The sequence below is a fragment of the Zonotrichia albicollis genome, chromosome 2 (assembly GCF_047830755.1).
Source record: "Zonotrichia albicollis isolate bZonAlb1 chromosome 2, bZonAlb1.hap1, whole genome shotgun sequence".
Classification (NCBI taxonomy): Eukaryota; Metazoa; Chordata; class Aves; order Passeriformes; family Passerellidae; genus Zonotrichia; species Zonotrichia albicollis.
Genome location: NC_133820.1, coordinates 102,086,676 through 102,105,078, shown reverse-complemented (window position 1 = coordinate 102,105,078; position 18,403 = coordinate 102,086,676). Strand labels below are relative to the sequence as shown.

The 18,403-nt window shown below is 42.1% G+C and overlaps 2 protein-coding genes across 7 annotated transcripts in view; one reads left to right on the top strand and one right to left on the bottom strand.

Moving 5' to 3' along the window:
- Window positions 1-18,403, top strand: part of ST6GAL2 (ST6 beta-galactoside alpha-2,6-sialyltransferase 2) — a 178,799-nt gene that overhangs the window by 110,412 nt on the left and 49,984 nt on the right. The window contains exons 1-2 of one of the 6 annotated variants that reach the window (XM_074535880.1): window positions 13,055-13,185; window positions 14,320-14,386. The exons of 2 other annotated variants lie outside the window; for them this stretch is intronic. In XM_074535880.1, coding sequence (XP_074391981.1) covers window positions 14,354-14,386 — 33 coding nt within the window. In that variant the 5' untranslated portion in view covers window positions 13,055-13,185; window positions 14,320-14,353. Of the gene's footprint in view, window positions 1-13,054; window positions 13,186-13,418; window positions 13,555-13,741; window positions 14,039-14,319; window positions 14,387-18,403 lie in introns of those variants that run through there. 3 more of the 6 variants (XM_014267724.2, XM_026794016.2, XM_074535879.1) reach the window with 3 other exon arrangements.
- On the bottom strand, window positions 1,724-13,567 carry SMR3B (submaxillary gland androgen regulated protein 3B). The gene is made up of 2 exons (XM_074535882.1): window positions 13,190-13,567; window positions 1,724-2,897 (listed from the first exon to the last, which is right to left on the bottom strand). Exons 1-2 carry the CDS (start codon window positions 13,445-13,447, stop codon window positions 2,892-2,894), a joined length of 264 nt encoding a protein of 87 aa, XP_074391983.1. The 5' UTR covers window positions 13,448-13,567; the 3' UTR covers window positions 1,724-2,891.

Below are 18,403 nucleotides of genomic sequence, written 5' to 3'. Positions count from 1 at the left end.
TGTACAAAGTCCTAATTCCCAAATCTCAGTACAATGCAACATATGATAGGGCTTCACACAAAGCAAGGGGCAGGACACTCCTTGAGAGGACAGAATATTCTGGAGTGCACTCTTAATGTAGCTGAAGGACAGGAAGGCAGCTCTTCTGACAAGCAGTAGGGCTCCAAGCAACAGACAGAGATTGGCTGGCATTTCGCTGCAGGTCACAATAAAGAGGGAACTACACATTTTCTGTTTAACCTGAGTAGGAAGAAAAGGCAGCAACATGGATAGAGCTTGGCTAGATTTTAGCTGAATATCTAAACTGTTCTCTCCAAAAAGCTAATCCAGTATTGGCAAGCCATGAATTTAATGACTTGGAACAAGATTCAAAGGGAGCCCACAGAGTGGTTTATGACACGTTTGCTAATGAAGGATTCTGTGTTTATTTATAGGGATGAAATTGATCCAATACTAAGTAATATATGAGAAAAAATCAGTAAGAATTCATTTAGGTTGACTGAAACCAAGCAAAAAGTACTGCTAAAACTATTGGGATGATGAAAGTGCTGATAAAATCCATTCCCAATCAAAATATAGCTGTCAGTGTTTGCATCCTGTATGGAGGTTTTACACCTGCAAATGAAGGAAAAGTCTGTGGCAAATGAGTGAGAAGCCACAAACACAGTGGGTGGCTGTCACAAGAAATTATGCTGCCAGAGTAAAAGAAAAATCACTCTTCAAAATGAGAGCAAAACATGGGTAGCAAATAGACCAAAGATGCTGCCTTAATGAAGAAAAAAGTTAAGAAAAGAAAAGATCACATCAGAACTAATGTCACCTTGTCAGTAAGAGACCAGGTGTCACTGACAGAGATGATTCCTAGGATGAATGCCACTGTAAAGCCCAAGCAAAATTCCAGCACACCAGTCAAAGTAATGCTTGTAAAAGTCCATAAGCAGTCACAGCTCTCAAACCTCACAAAACTGTCAGGCAGAGATCTTTTTATAAAGGACAGAACTGCTAATCATCATGTCAAGTGTGTCCACAAGCACACTGCATACTCAAGCACATATGGATCTGACATTCAGGTTGTGGAAAACTGCCATTCCTGTACTATAATCCTAAGAACTTCAGTCTAGGATACAACATGACACAAATCTGCATCTTGTTCCAGACACCTAAGAAAGGAACAAGTGCATCATCAGAGTAAAATATTTTCATCCTTTTCTATCAGCTTAGGATAACCCTAAAAAATTGGTCGAAAGATATGCTACTGTTGTTGTGTATTTGACTTAAAAAGATATTAGAGGTTTCAAGTTATCTTGCCAAGCTTTTACTTTATTTTTCAGAAGTCTTGGTAACACTCAGATCTGTTAATGATTGCATTTCAATGGGATGCTGGCAGGAATGCACCTTCATCAAATGATGTAAATAATAAAAATTCAGAGGGATGACTTGTGGCTCTGTTACTGCAGGTAGGGCAGTGAGCAGTTTATGCATGCAGGTCTTCCAGCTCTACAGTAATAATGTAAGCACAGATTGAAAAAAGGCATGTGTGCAATTGCATTTGGCTGAGAGGGTTTCCATCACGGTGTGTGGGAGAAATGTGATTGTGGAATCTCATCGTATGATACCCATACAGCCTCTATTGCAAACCCATCTGAAAAACACAATCCATAAATATTTTTATTCCTATTTGAATAATGTGGTTTGTCATTAAATACCAGGGCTCTAAAAGACATACTCTAAGCAATTTTATGTTTATATTAATTGAACTTACCTTATTGCTATTTTACCTCTGTTAGGAATGGAGAAAAAGTAAGGAATCTAGAGGCAAATGTAATAAATATATTTTGATTCGTTTTAGTACAACATTGGTATTGCTGGTGACAGAGAATCATCAGTAAATAAAGTGACCTTGAAACCACCAATTGTGTGACGCATTAACAAGAGGGAAGACATGACAAAAATGACAGAGCATTTTCACTCCTCCTGCATTCCCCTGTGAAAGAGGAAGCACAGAAAACCATAGCATCTGTGCTAAGGAAACATCTATGAGCATTAATTAATTATAACGCTAGTCCTCTGTGTGCTGGATGCAGTGTCACTGTCTCATAAACAGTTTATTCGTTCCACTATCATCAACTCAGTTATTTGAGATGCCTCTTGGCAGGTGCATATGACGTGCTCTTTCCAAAGCTCCTTTGTGATGAAATATTCTCAATGGCTTAATGTATATTCCTGTATGCCACAGACTGTTAAAAGCCCAGTCACATGCCTAGCTCAAAAACCCTTCAACAACATCCAAGCTGATAATGTAGCAAGAGCCAGTCACGATGACAATAAAATTTGTGACTTATCAATTGAGACCAAACAAACCACTCAAAGCATACCACAGCCTGAGTGGGTTGAAGTCTATCCTTGCCTCATCCTCTGGCATGAAGAAGTGTGAGGAGTAAGAGAGTGGGAGCACTTGGAAAAGAGCAGAGCAGCGTGACTTGAAGCCTCCTCTCTAGCCAGTCTGGACGTGGGAGAGAGCCCACACTTGGCACAGACTGGCAGCCTCTGAGACAGCACCACCAGCTTGAAGCAGACTCCTGAACAACAGCAGCTACTCAGACCAACAGGAGAACATCACACCATGCTTGGGGTCCTATTTTCTCTTGTGTGTCAGAAGGAAATCTCCATGCTTCGAGGGTCTCCCATGGTTCAGGTAAGATCTTTAGCTCTTGAAGAGATTTCTCTGTGACTGTCCTGGTGCTGCCAAAAATAAGACTTAAAGCAAGTGGCTCAGCAGACACCTAAATCAAGCCATGGCTGACCATATACATACCAATCCAAAACTACTGGTGTAGCAGCTCCATCCTTGGGATCTTCATGCTTTTTATTTGCTAAAATAGAAATACTCCTCATACCTAGTGTAAAAAAAAAAACAAGCAAAAAAAGATGTCATCGTAAGTGTTGGCCCATTGGGTGTATGTTATCAAGCACCAGGTTCTACAGCTGACTTCCACTATAGTGGGTGACAGTACTGGGAGATGGACTCACTTCCATGTGCTTCATAATCATTCCTCATTAAAATCCTTCCCTTCCCCTTCCACTGCTAGAGACCAATATGCTCCCATTGTACAAAACCATGAGAAAATTCTAAATGAGAAGTCTGGCTACAGATATTCAGGAAATTCCCTGCCAAAGGTTGCGCTATTTATCCACAGTGCACAGTATATGCTTTACAGATGTGGAATATAATTAATGGACAATATTACCTGTCTCCACTTTTATAGCTGTTGTTTCAAGATGATGTCACACACAGACAATACTTTCTGGCTAAATTAAACTCCCATGGAAATAGGGAGGGAAGAAATTTAGGGCTATGTTACACAAGCCCAGATCCCAATGCTTCATTTTGCAATAGAGATTATGTACAAGTAGGTTAGCTTGTCTTATTTGCAGCTATTTTGTACTCTGATTTTCCTATATTATGGGGCAGTCAGACCAAAAACATGTTGTTGTTGTTAGAGCCATGTACAATCTGGTTTTTTGCTTTGAGAATGCTTTGTTTATAAGGCTATTTGTTGGAGAGACAGAGGACAAATAGGAGAGGCCCATTCCATATTGCTAAAACTAAATTCAGATATGATAGAGACACAGAAGTGGTGCCACAGTCCTTCCAGTTTCATCGTGCCTCTGCTTTTGATCCTACCTCTGTGGAAAATAACAGCAAATCCCCATTGATCCCCAGGTTAGAGAGCAGGGCTTGACTTCAAAACATCTGCTGAACAGCTCTCTGGTGAGTGCTGACATTTTTGACTCTCAAACCCTTCATTAGGGTTTGCTGGCTTGTTTCATACTTAATATACTTGCTGTGCAGTCATGATGTTCCTGCTGCTATGGGAGACAGCCCATGGATGATATACACCCCCATGAATTTCCATCAGGAAGTGTAGATATTCCATTATAATGCAGGTATATTTACAACTACTTCCATCCTGTTTGACATTCACTAGACTTCTTTGTTTGTAATCCATCCATATTTACATGCTCCTGCATTGCTGAAATCTCAGTGTGCTCCTGCATCATCTCTGGCACCAGGCACACTTTCTTGGTCTTCTTCACAGATATCAGGATTTCTCAGAACACAGAGTTTTTGAAACTCCACCTGCTGTAGCTTTATTTTGGGTTTATGATTTTGTTCTTCTGGGACCAGGTGATAATTGGAGCAAAAGGTCTTTCTGGGGTTAAGAAAAACTGTAGCTCTTTGCCTTAGCAAATACAAGAAGGGTATAGATCTTATAGAGCTATAAGCTCAAACTCATGTCTACCATACTATTTCCTTACCATGCTGAAAGTTTCTTTACCATAAGATCAAAGCCTTGCCAAGCCTTGCCTTGCCTTCCATCTTTCAGCTCTCATTTATATGTTTTTTCCCTTTTTCTCCAAACTGCTAGTGAATGATTGCAACCTTAGCTAGACTTCCCACCGACTTGACTGGTTCAGACTTTTGTAACAGATTTAAGTAATTGTCTGGTTATTTAAGATACAACCACTTATTAGTCCAAAAGGATTTCCATTTAATGGAGAAACACAGATGTTCTGCAATTTTCTCTTAATAGGTGAATGTCCCTTCTTCTTTGGTTTTCCTCTGGTGGGCAGATGGGCCAAATGTTCCAAGAGCTGCAATCTGACACAGATATGTATTCATGGTCCCTGATGAGAAACAGAAAAAACTTTGTATGGAGGCCTCAAATTGATACCATTGTTTGTTGCAAATTTCCCAGATGTTATGATTCAAATGTTTTCATGATGCAGGGGAAAACAGCACTTTCCCTGCAGTCAGAGGAGCTCAAGGCTTTCCAATTATGGTCACACACTCAGACTTATTAGCACAAAATTTAATTTGAGTTAATCAGACTGAGGTGGGTAGAGCGCGAAATTAACTTGACTTCCATTTTGCATCATACAGCAAACCAGCTTGGTGAAATCAGTGTAGAAATCTGAGCTGTGAATGATGGATGAGCTGAAAAAAACCCAGAGAATAAACAGAGTTGTGCAATCATCACTGCACTGAAAGGAACACAATATTCAATTCACTTGTTCAGAGAAATCCTTTACTTCCCTGGCAAATGAAAGGGTGTGTGCCCTCAGCTGCACCCATGTTTTGCCTCTGAAGCCAAGAACAGACTTTGGACCTAAAATAATTTTCTTCAGCACCCCCTCTGTTCTGAGAGTTGTATGTGCTCTGTCAGTCAATCTTGTCAGAACTTTCCAAACCCTTATTTTTGCCAGGAAATGACAATTTAATGAAAATAGAAACACATCAGTTTCAATGAAATTTCCATCTGCAGTTCAAGACTCATGTTCAAAATCCAGAGCAAAAGAGAAGCATTCACTGGGGGCAAGCCAGAAGCCACAAGTTGTCCAAGTGGAAGGGATATGGGTTTCAAGTGCCTGCTCCTTGTGAGGAAGAGTAAGAATATACACCTGAAATTTTCGTCAGCTCAGAAAAGTGCAGTGATGACTGGCTCTTCTGGAAGCATTTGTTCCCTTGAACCTATTCAAAAAGCTTCTGTTTCACTTTGATTAAGAACAAAGTCTTGACATTTTCCTTTGAATTTTTCTCTTTTTATTAAACCAAAATTCCATTTTCCAGCAAAGGGTAACATTCATTTTCCTTCTCCAACTCTCTGCTAAATCTGTGGCTAAAATAAATGTTTGGGAGATGGAAGAGGGCCCATACACTGGAACCATAAGTGCCTCTATCTGAGCCTTATAAACAACTGGAAAAATAAAACAATGCTTCTCAAGCATTGATCTCCAACTTTTTCAGTAAGTTTTTAGGAAGTTGACCCACCTCGTTCTATAAACTATCTTGGTTTTGGAACAGAGATATTTCTGTCTTGGAGAAAACTGTAAATTTGAGAGGATATCAGCCCAGCAAGAAAGCTTCAGAAAATTTTAAAACATCAAAGGGGTAGGTTTGGAGGGGAGAATCTAGAGAGAAAGGCTTCCATTCCCTTCAACAAGAGCATAGACAACAAAAATATTAAAGTTCAATTCTGTGCAGAAGAACTGGGTGAGACAGGGACTGAAGCAATGTCAGATGGGCAAACGAATCAGGAAAAGGGACATGATCTGACAGCCATGGTGACATGTGCCCAGATGCCACCTAGCTTCTGACAACAGAACAAAGCTCCTCCTGTTTATACCTGGTGCTATCTACAGGAGGAGAAGATTCCCTGCACTAAATGGCCATATTTTTCTTTTCGGGAAAAGACTAAATTTTGTCATCAAAAGGGAAACAGTGCTTACTATCTTTAAAATGTGAAATATGCTGGAAAATAAAGACTTTATTTAAAGTTGTCTTTCCAATGCCTATTCCTTGTAGAAAAGTGACACCATTTCAAAACTCAGCTTTTCTCATATGCCTCTATTTGCTTTCTCATTTTTCATACAATAGCTTCTATTTAACCAATTTCAGCAACATACTTAACATTGTTGCAAAAGTAACTGCAATACAAGTTAAAAGCCCGGTAAAGTCAAGAGTCGGGTAAAGTAGGATAAAATTCTATGGTATACTTGGTGTATCCAAAAAAGTGAGGAATACAAGATCAATTAGCCTAAGAGTTGTTTTCCCATATTGATGTCAGAACCCTGCCTTTGTTATTTAAACAAACCAGATAATGTTTGCACTGTAAAGTTCTGAAGTGAAAAACACCAAAGCAAGGTAGGAACAGGTTTTGCCAACTCTTCCTATTAACAGTGGAGGCTAAAAGTTGCTGACTCACTTAGTGACACTAATTGGCTAAACCTCCCTGAACCTGAATTGTGGTTTTAACTGTCTTAAAAATGTATCTGCATATTTAATGTATGATACATAGCCTGTATGTATGCAAACCACCATTGAACCACAGCACTCTTCATGTTTCTTTACTTGTCTTAAAGCATTAGGAAAGTATGCACGATGAGAGCAGCTTTGCTCCACTGATCTATCTGCACTCCCTCGCAGCAGAGACAATGCCAGGGGCTTTTTTCAGGCTGTGTACAGCAGAAACCAAGGCAGCATTTCCCAGGCCAGATGCAAAGTTACATGAAACAGAGTAGTAACAAACTAGCAATAACCAGCTCTGGAGCAAAGAACAGCCAGCATCCAAGTTACTCCTGGGAAAGAGCCCTTGCATTTTAAATCAAGAAGAAAATGATGACCCATTTTTAAAGCATAAAGTCATTCCTGTAAGAAAACTAACTTTCTTCAGCAGTTCCTATCCAGGCAAAACCAGTGTATGGGACTTCTGCAAAGGCACAATTCCACTTGAGTCTGTGAATCCCATCCACATTGCACATTGCCCTGGAACTGCAAATGCTGTTGGCCAGACAACACTAGGAGGGACACTTGCAGGGGGAGCAGGCACTAAGGATGAATTCTTGAGTGCCTTCTGATCAAGTGGTATCAGGGTACTCTTTTTGACTTTTTGGTTATGTCTGATAAACCCTTAATTTAAGGAGATGAAGGCTGGTCGTGGTGATCAGGACAGGTGGAAGGATCTTCTGGATCCCTTCAGGTACAAATGCCCTAAATCAGACTCCACAGGGGTCAGCAGGAGGTCAGAGAAGGGGAAGAGATGGCAGAACAGGAGAGGCCTTCTCCTCCAGGCAGGTGCACGCTCTGCTGTGCTGCCCTGCTCTGCCTGGAGCGCAGGGATAACTCCTGGCCTTGCCTGCTGCCCTGCCGTGCTCTGACAGCCTGGGCTGCCTCTGAGCCAGGGTCTGCTGCCCTGGCCAGGCTGGGCAGAGCAGCCTCTCTGCCCGCAAAAGTTTTGGGAAGTGAATATGTATCTGTCTCCCTCCTGATAACACCATCCAGGAAAATAGGTATTTCTTCTTTGGAAGGAGGCATTCCACTGTACATTGAGAAAACTCTGATTCTAAACACATTTTTTTTCTCCATTCTCCCATCTTGATGAATCAGCAGATAAGGCACATTATTTTTCTTCAAAAAGCTGCTACAAAAACCCATGTTTATTTCAGTTAACCTTTTCACCCAAAGAGCCAGCTCACTTCAGTAATGCCTCCATACATCACAACCACTCAGAGTGCAGGCAGAGATTAATTCAATGTAATTTTGCGTATAAAACTTGCTCCAAAACTCATCTGTCTCCAGATATTTATTTACCTATACAGAATATCCAGGGTTTGAATTCTAGCACTGACTGATTTTTAATAAAAATTCCCCAAACACTACAAATTATTTTAGCATCTTCAACTTCCACTAGAAGTTGACAAGGAGTCAAGGCACATAGTGCGCAATGAGTGCTGCCAGTAGTAATAAATAACAGTGGGAAAAATGGACAGAAAGTTCCTGCGCTTCAGCAGAAAATTGGGTGAGAACATTGTTCAAGTTCATCAAAGCAGTCAGTTTTAGGAACATTTTACTGCCCATGTCTTTAGGATGCTGCTAGTCTTTTGCTTGTGTAGGATTTGTGATCTTGTTGACGTGACAAACTGAGATTTATGACATTTGTGATTTTAGCTGTGTGACTATGCCTATAATGCTTGTTCAGTGCCAGGAAAACACTGGCTGGAGGATGACTGTGAGGTCAGGGGACAGATCACCACAGGCAACAGCAGGGAGCTCCTGGCCCTGCTGATTTTGATGTCCCAACCCTGTTACTCCCTTCTTTTATGAATGCAGCTGAAGTCCACCTTTTTCACAGCTTGGGGATGACTTCTGCAATGATGTGACAACTAGCAAAAATAAACCCAAGATGAAGGTAGCTCTGGTACCTTTGGCTTTTCATTTCAGCTCTTTACTGTTTCTTATGAAACTCACTTGATGAAAAGTCAGAGAGGTGACTTGCATGTATCACGGAGTAAATGGACAGGTGACCCTAGTGTTGTTAAAAGTTCATGGAAGTCCATGTTTCCTTCCTAAGGCAAATAGGAGGGAAAGCAAAGAATAGGCTCTGACTCTGCTTATTGGCTTCCACATCTGAGCCAGCACTGAAGGATAAGAATTAGTTATTAATACAGGTCAGGTCAGCAGTAAGTTAGCACTTTCTTTCAAGACCAGGGAAAACTGGAAAGAAATTGTGTCCATTATATCTTTGAGTCCCAGGGCTGCTTCAGAGATGGTGTAGCTCACACTTGGTGGCCAGACTCTGGATTTGTAATTAATTCTGTTTCCTACTGCACCTTGCTCAGACACAAAAAACATTAGCCAGCAACTGGGCCGGCTTTTCAGACACACATGCAACAGAACATACACAGAATTCTTCCTGACATCATCTATGCCATGCTGGCAAATGCTATTTCTTCCTTTCTATTTTCCCCTGCCAGCTGTGTGCAAGCAGAAAGAGTCCTTGGAAAACTTTGTGCACACATAGAGCAAGGATGTAACTTTATGCAGACATCCATCAGCAAGGATGTAACAAGCCTTGTGAGCACAGCCAAATGTGCATACACCTCTGAAACTAAACCACCTCGCCAATGAGTCAGGGAGAATTTTGTCACGATGTTCCTGAAGGGCAGAGAAACAGCTTGCTTGGGAGAGGAGGCAATTCTGCCAATCATCTGCCATGAGATGATGAGAAAAAGAAATCAGGCCACTCTCTTTCCTAAGGGAGAGCTGTTAATTGAGGTCTGTAGGTTCCAATCCTAAATCCACATAGGCAACTGAACAACTGCAATACTAAAATGCATCTGATGTGTGCAGAAACCAACAACAGGATCTTCCACTTATTAAAAATCTGCTTGATGACTAGAAGCAAAATGCAGGTCTGCACTAACAAAAATCATGGTGTGTGATAACTGCAGGTCCCTCCTGGTGCAGCAGGATACAAAGCCAGGCCAAAAGAGCCTCACCCAGAGGCAGCACTGCTGGAGATTCACCACCTCATTGCTAAAGGGACCAGTCTGAAGCAGGTTTCTTCCTTCCCACCCCAAGGAGGGAAAGCACACCTCCCCAAGATGTTTGAGGGTTTGCAGAAGGCAGTGGGAACCCACCTAACAAGTTCCTTTTGAAGTGAACAAGCCCCTTTGGAAGTGATAACAGAAAAATACCTCAGGGAACCACGAGAGGTGGGAGGTGCTCAATCTGTGAACACCCAGAGCTTACTCATTCATGTAACCTTAATAGCAGTTATTTGTTCAACACCAAAAAAGTTCTGAAATAAAATTGCAATTACTTGGGTGAAACTCAGTTTTGGTAGATTCAAGAGAGAAATTCTCTTTTCCATCAGTGAAGTCATATTAGCTAAGAATATATTCTGAAAAGGTTAAATAAGCTTGTGCCTGGGCTTTAAGGGTCTTTGTGTACTGTACCTTCCAGTTTAAATGATGACTGCAAAGATCTGTCATAAAACTTTTTCCAGGAGAGGCAAAAGCTTTCTCTGTGCCACTGTTTTTAATATACTGTGACTCTTGCTCCTAGTAAATTAGGTTATTTATCCCTTTTATTTATATACACTGCTCTAACACGATAACAAACCAAAGTGATAGATACATCTATACCAGTCATCAAACTCAATAACAAAGCAACAGCAACTGTGTGTAACTTTACCCTATTGCTATCAATTTATATAAAAGACAAATTCTTCAAGCGGCAAACATTTGAAAGTAAATTCTTTACCATTCTGGACTTCCAGCTATTACTATGTCCTCTAAACTAAAATCCTTCCCCAGGCAGCTCCCACCTCATGGACACCTGATGTTGATCTCACAGACCTTATCCCAATTCACCTCTGGCTACGAGAGAAGCCGCTCTTTATTACTCTGCTGAAATTGAAGGCAGAATCAGGCCAGTGATCAGAAATACACAGGATGCAGAGTTCTTCCATTTTGGAGTTCAGAGTCTAAGCCAAAATCAGAATGTCAAAGGCTGAAGCAAACCTTATTGGATTGCAGAATAACTCCTTCTGCCTTCTGCAGATAAATTTTACATTTAGATGCATAGGGGAGACTCCAACTGCAGTCAATAAAAATTATGCTCATCCAGCGTTATTTATCACCAACCCAAATGCCCATTGTGCAAGTGCTTGGCTAAAAAAAGGGGAGTCTTCAGGAAACAAGCATTCCTGATACTGTGTTTAAACTGCCTCAGATTCTCACGTAGAATCTCTTAGCTTTATCAGCTTCCTGAAATACTCACCTAATTTATGCTATTCATTTACATTCTATTCCAAATTGAACTTCTATTTCACTGGCATATTAAAATGAGCATACTAAAGAATGGTGCATTTTAAAATAGTAACAGATGGATATGTCTGTAGAGTTGTACAGATTTAGATTCCTATTTTAATTATATAATTTTAAAAAAATTGAGTAAGCAGTATCCACCTTTCACTTTATTTCCTGAAACACGTGCTTATAGTTTATTCTGTGAGCCAGCATGCAATATAATATCATTTTGTAGACAGATGCAGCAAGTCTAGGCAAAAAAAAAAAATTACTGGGAAAATATCCATCCATTAACTGCTAACTATCTTTACAAATTTAGATTTTCAAATTAATGATATACGGGGCTATTCCTCAAGCAGCACTGTTGCCCAAAAAAACCAGTTTGTGGATATGTCTACATCACAATGTCCCTGAATAGAATTTTTGCTGTCTTTAGGTATGTAAGACAAGCTCTCCTATTACACTGATAAACAAGGATCTTTATTTTTTTGAATTAGCTCTAAGTTTGAAATTTGTTTTCAAAATGTCCTACACTGGGGGAAAATATGATCTTTTTATTCATTCATTGCTTTGCTATTAATGAAATTCCTCAAAATGGAATAAATAAGTGCATGAACTTACCTAGAATTTAGAAACATTATTTGCTTTTGGCATTAGGTGTTATCATTTCAAACAATCATATCTTTTAACCTGTTAACCTATTCTTGATTGTGCTTTGCCTTTCACATCCTTGTGATGCCACCTCTTAATTTAGGAAATGGCACCTTTTTTCCTTTAGTTCTAATGGCTTTTACTTCAACACTTGTTTCGCAGCTCAGAAGGCGTGCCTTTTGCAGGCATACTGCTCCGATCAGCTTACACCTTACAAATACCGGCACAAAGAAGCTTCAGTCTCAGAAGCTGCATTTACACAGATACTCATCTTGGAGCACAGACTAGGCACAAAAAAAAAAGGTTATCTGTCATTATCCTAATTGTTTGTAAGTGACGACTTAGACTATTTGCAAAGTAAACTACTATTAAATTTGAACCAAAAGTAAAATATGCTTTAAGGTATTTCTAGCCTTTCAGCAAGCTGAGAAAGCACACCAACGACTGCACGGAAAACATTTCCCTTTCCCTGTGCCGCTGGACAGACACTGGAAGTCCCAGCGGAGCGATCAGCGCCGTGGGTCCGGCGGCGGGACCGCGCATTTACCGCGCTCCGGTAGCATCTCTCTGATCCCTCCTCTCCTTTGTGATCGCTGATCCAACAGCCTGTTTCGCATTGGTTTTGTACCCGCTTTATTAGCGAGTTAATGTGTTGCTTCTCAGGAGACCTTTAAGCTTAAAATATTTCTTTAATTAACGGAGCCTAATCTTAAAGAGCCAAAGCCGGCTGCGGCGCTTCCACACCGCGTGAGTGCGCGAATCCCACCGCCCCGGCTCACGGGGGATGCTGAGGAAAGGACCATGCCTTCAACTTGCCGGACCGGTGACAGAGAGACCCGGTGTCCCCGGCCGGCCCCCGGTGTCCCCGGTGCAGCCGGAACGCCCCGGGGCTCTCTGCGCTCGGCAGCGGGGTTCACAGACACAAGGCGAGAAAGCTGCCGGCCCCTGGCCCGCGCCGCTCCCACCCTTCCCATCCGCTTTGAACTTCTCCAGCACGGACCCCGAAGGTGCAGCGCGGCCCCAGCATGCCGCGCCAAGCCAGGGGGAGGCGCAGCGCCCGCGCCCCATCCCCGAGCATCCCCCGTCCCCGCCGGCGCGGAGGGAGCTGCCCCGCTGCCGCCGGCTCCACGCACTCCCCCGCCGCGGCGAGGATGCCCGGCTGACCCCAGCCCCTGCCCGCAAAGCGCGGCAGTGCCCCCGCCGCCGGGTGACCCCCTCCCGCCTCAGCTCCCGCCCCTCCCGCCGCTGCCCTTCCCGAACAATGAGCCGGGACGGCGCGGCCCGGCCCCGGGGCACCCCCGGCATGTCCGCCCGGCCCCTCCGCCCGCCGGCGAGCGAAGCCTCCCGCCCGCCGCCGTAGCGCCCGGCTCCGCCCGCGAGGTACCGGGGGCGGGGGCACCCCCATCCCGGGAGGGGCGGGCGGCGGCGCGGGGGGCGCTCGGCCGCGTGCGGGGGGCGGCTCCCGGGGGCGGGGCGGTGCCGAGCCGAGCCGAGCCGTGCTGTGCCGAGCCGTGCCGTGCCGTGCTGAGCCGCCCGTGCCGCCGCGATCCGGCCGCGCCGCGGTGCCGCCCGGGCCGGGCGCTGCCCCGCGCTTTGTGCGAGCCGCAGGCAGCAGCAGCAGCGGCGGCAGCAGCAGCAGCATGCGGGGGGAGCGGCTCCGCGTGGGACGCGGCGAGGCGGAGCGCCCGCGCCGCCCCGGCTGCTGCACCTCGGGGGGCAGGGCCCCCAGAGAGCCCTGAGCGCCCGGCGGTACGTGGGGGCACCCCGGGCCGAGAGCTGCTCCCTTTTATTGCTATTCTTTTGGGGTTTTGGGGGGTATTTCTCTTTTTTTTTGTTGTTTCTGGGAGGTGGGTGGTGATGGTGAAGGGGAGGATTTCTACTGTGCAGCGTTTGCTGGAAGGAAAACCCTGTAGGTGAAGCCATATGGGTTCTCAGTGGCATGGTTTAGTGGCTTCTTGGCTTAACAGTTTTCGGGCGGGGAGTGTGCAAGGGTGTGTTTTAGGAGGGCTCGACTGCTCAAGAGAGCTTGAATAGATACGTTTAGAGAAGCAGCGCTTTCCAGGAATTTAAATGAGACCCTTTTTTTGTGGTTGCTTTTCGAGGCTCTTCTGTTAGTTCTCTATTTGCTTTTGCAGCTTGCTCTTATCAATAGTTAGGCAGCTGTGCTAGCATATAAAAATCGATCTTCTCAAAGGAAAAAAGAAAGTATCGGCGAATTCACCTCTGCTAAACGGTGTGGATCACTTCTGTGGTCTGGTTTTATAATTTATCGGGAATGTTATAGTGTCTAATGCTCAACTCCCATTTCTAGTTTATTTTGTTATGGCAATGTGTTTCTTTTGGTACTAGAAAAAGAATGGGTGGGTTACTCATTCAAGTAATTTATTTGGTAACTTGGAGGAACGTTTAGTTATCTCAGATGTGGAGGGAAATGCTAAAAGAAAGGCAGAAGGCAGTGGCAAACCTCAAGGTTTAGGCTTTTGCACATTTTAAAATTTGATTTTCCTTTTTCAGTCTTGCAAACTTTCTGAACTTTAACCCCTTTGCAATGAAACTTTCCAGGAGTGGCGTCTGCATCCAGGTAATGTTAATGCATGTATATGTATGTATATATCTTTTTCTTGTTTGGGAAACTTAGGTGAAAATGATTTCAACTTGTTTGCTTAGTGTGGGGCTGTTGGGTATGGGGAAAGAATTACCACATTTTTTCCATTTAAAGATGGAACTCTTGCAGTTTTTCTTTTTCTTTTTTCTTTTTTCTTTTTTTTTTATTTTTATTTTAAGAGGGTTTTATAATTTATGTAAATCTGAAGTGTGGTTAGGAGGTATTATTCTTTCATGGGCAGTTTCTGATTAAAATACTCTTTGATGGCAATCCTGCCATGGATACCTACTAATTTTGTGTGTATCTTGCTAAGACCAACTGCAGCACTATTTGGAAAATATGTGCTATATTTGCTGAATGAGAAGCTGTGATAAAGGGTCTGGAGGTGAAGTCCCATCCATGTACTCAAACCCAAGGACTCAACACTCATTTCTGCAGCTAACAACTTTGTGGACACCTGTGCTGTAGGAGGCAAGCTCCTCTTGCCATTTGCTGTGGAAGTGCTGGATTTGAGAACTTGTAAGTGAAGACTTCAAACTATTTGTAGGCAGAAGTCTTCTCTGATTGAGTTTAGGATGTCTAAAACTCCTGGTGTGGTAGCCAGAGAACTCTTTTCTATTCTACACTTCATCTGGGCAGAGGACAGGATTTCCCAGCATTGTCCACACTCACGGCACATTCAGAGTTGGAGGATGTATACAAAGTGTTAGAGGTTTTATTGCAAGGTTACAGAGTTCTACATCTATGGTTTGTTATGTCTTTTCTACCAAGGATATGAAAAGAAAGGCCAAACAATAGGGAAAATGTTATGAAAACTTTTTTAAGGGGAGCTTAAAGACAGGCTAGGGTTGCCTATGTAAACATCATAATGGAAAGACATTATGGATGAAGTTGTGTGTTCATCTGATCTCTTGCTCTTTGGAATCTGCAAAATGATTGTTACATGCCCTCTTGGGTTAAATGTAGACTTGTGCATAAGTAAAATCAGAAAGCATAATTTGTGCATAATTTAAAATCAAGAAAGCAAAATTAAAAAATAAATGTCATACTACTGATTTTTTAATAATTATTTTTTTAATTGCAGTTTAGTTAAATAACGTAGAACAGCATCCTGGTGGTAGCATCCTAACAATTGCATTGTGAATTGATGCTGTGTGTGCTGCTTACTGCATAAACTATTGGGGCATGCTGACTTTTACATGAGTTGTTGGAATGCTACTGGCCCATCAGAAATAGTATGCAAATCTCTCTGCAGTAATTTTCAGACTGTGATTTGGAAACTTCTCTGTACTTGCTAGGGAATTGGCTAGCAGTCTGCAGAGAAGTACTTGGGCATATGGTATAGGCTAATTTTCCATGTATTTAGCTACTAATGGCATTAAAATAAGCCGAAATACATTAAATACCTCTCTAATATTAATTATCTTGTTAAGAATTCGCTGAAAATACTATTAAAATCACAGATGTGTACAAGGACAGTGTGATCAGTGTGGAGGCAGATCCAGGGAATAGGGTCAGTGGGAAATCTGCTGATCTGCAAAGGTTTTCTAAGATGCTGCTGTTACTACAAAAAAAAATGTTTGCTTCTGTGGCATTGTAGCTTTGGAACAAAGACATAGGCACTTGCTTCAAGGAATGGAAAATCTGACTTTACTGCTACTTTTGTAGTGAAGGGATCATTTTTGTTGAGTAAGGCTGTTGGCTTCCTCAGCCTAAAGGTTTACAACCCTTAAATAGCTCCTCCTGACACTAAGCAGTATCCCTTTGATGTGTTTCAAGTGTGTTAAAAAGGCTGGCTGGCAACATTTGTACTGATGAATGAAAAAGAGAGAAATTTACAACATCAGATAGTTTCTTTAAATTATTTCCCTTGTTGTTAGTTATCACCAAGCATTAGACTGCCACACTTGAATATAATTAATGTAGTAAATGGCTTATTAGGCGCCATCTGAACTTTTGCCTTGTTTAATTATAGAAGCTTAGTGCAGTGGTCTGTGTACAATATTCACCCCAAATAATTGCTTTCAGACTTTTATCTGACTATGGTTATTTTTGGAGCAGCTGCATACATGGCTTTTTCCTGAACTTTGCACTTCTTAGGCTCTCTGCAGTCCTGATACTACATTTTCATTTGCGTAACTAAAAGCAGTTGTGTTTTGATTTTGCTGGTAGCAATTCAGAGTAATTTTTCTGCAGGCCATTCATATGTTTATGTGTTTTGAGCTTCCTTAAAATTCTCTAATTCATATTTAGGTATCAGTCAATCCATGACACAAATGGGAAAGTTGTAATAATTTTTTAAAAAATTTTTAAATTGTGACTGAAGTTAAAAGTATTTCTTCCAGTGACATTGTATATATTGAAAATTATGTTAAAAGTGTGAAAGGAGTGGCATGGGATGAAATCAGCACCACAGAGGATTTACAATAAAGGGTTCAGATTCAGCAAGCCCTTCTTCATGTGCTTAATTATGTATATTAATTTCACAATAAATGCCATCTTCCTCTAGTAGAACTCATGGTGACATATTCAGAATGCAAGATCATGTGAAAAGCTGAGTACAGCTACCATATTATACCTGTAAAAACCCCTGATACTTGTTGCTAGGTTTGTGACCATTTTGTATTTTAGATCCATTTTTTTTCTAAGGTGCAGCCATAGAAAACTGATTTTCTTGATCTGTAACACTTTGAAAAAAATAATCTTGTAAAGAAATTCAGGTTTCTTTTTATCTGGTCTGAAAATTGTATGTAGATTAGAATCAGTGCTTCAATAGTTGGCCTCAAGGGCAAAACATGCCAAAATCATTCTGTTAGCTGTATGCATCTCTCAGAGATTGTCTCTTTCCAGAAGGATAAACTCTCGAAGAGTTAAATATCAGGGAGTGGTTCCCAGTGTTCATGATGAGGATCCTTGACCTTGGAACTCGCAGGGGACAGATGTTTTGGCAGACCTTATTGGTCTGCAGACCTTCAAAGCCCTCTTTGACACCAGTCACTGTGGAGAGGCCAGTTCTTCTTTCAGTGCTGCTGAAGATGCCCAGAGGATTGGAGGAGCTGAGGAGGTGGAACAGAGTTTACTGAGAGTTGTGTCAGCCTGGATTGCTATTACATTTCACTGGAGATGCAGCTGTACAGCTGGTTGTGTGTGTGTTAGCACACTGTGCTTTTGGAAGGTGTGCTTAAGAAATCTAAATGTAAATTAAAAGTAAATGTTATTCATTGCATAGCTCTGTGGTTGTCATCAGAGCAGGATTCACCGCGGGTTTTGTGCAGTCTCCTGTTTATTGTATTAAATTGCACCAATGCTCTCCCAGAGCAGGGTGTTACATAGCTGGGGTTGTGAAATGACCATGAGTACTCTGAGGTAGGGTCACAAAATCTTTGCAATTACCAAATGGTTGTTAACTTTGGAAAGTTTCTTCTTCACATGTGATGTGTATTTGTCTGGCTGGACGATATGTGGCCAACCAGATACAGAGGGCTTAGCCAGATGGAGAGATTTGTTCTGTCTCTTTCTGAATCCCTTATGTCATTGATGGAGCCAGAGCTCTGGAGGGTGTAAAATTTGATGAAGTCTCTTGATAGCATCCTCAGTTTAAAGTAACTGTGCTAAGTTCTGTATGTAATTTTGGTAGCGGAGTTGTCTTTCTGTCCATCACTGGAAGGACTACTTTTGGTCTAGTCACTGCCATATCTGGGTCTCAGCAAAGGCTCTGATCCTGTCTCTGTGAAATACCAAGTCACATCTGCCCACAATATTCCGAGTAAATACCTTCTTTGTATAAAAATGTAGTGATGTACTCTACAATCATAGTCCAAAATGCCCTCAAACTTTGCATAATTGAGTAGTGAAGAATTTGCCATTCTCTTATGAGGCTGATGCCTAGATGAGAAAATGCTAGTTAAGAGTGATGTTTCAAAACAATCTGGAAAATGCAGATATTTTATAATTTAGTGTACAAAGCAGGAGTGTGTGGCTCTGGACTGACAA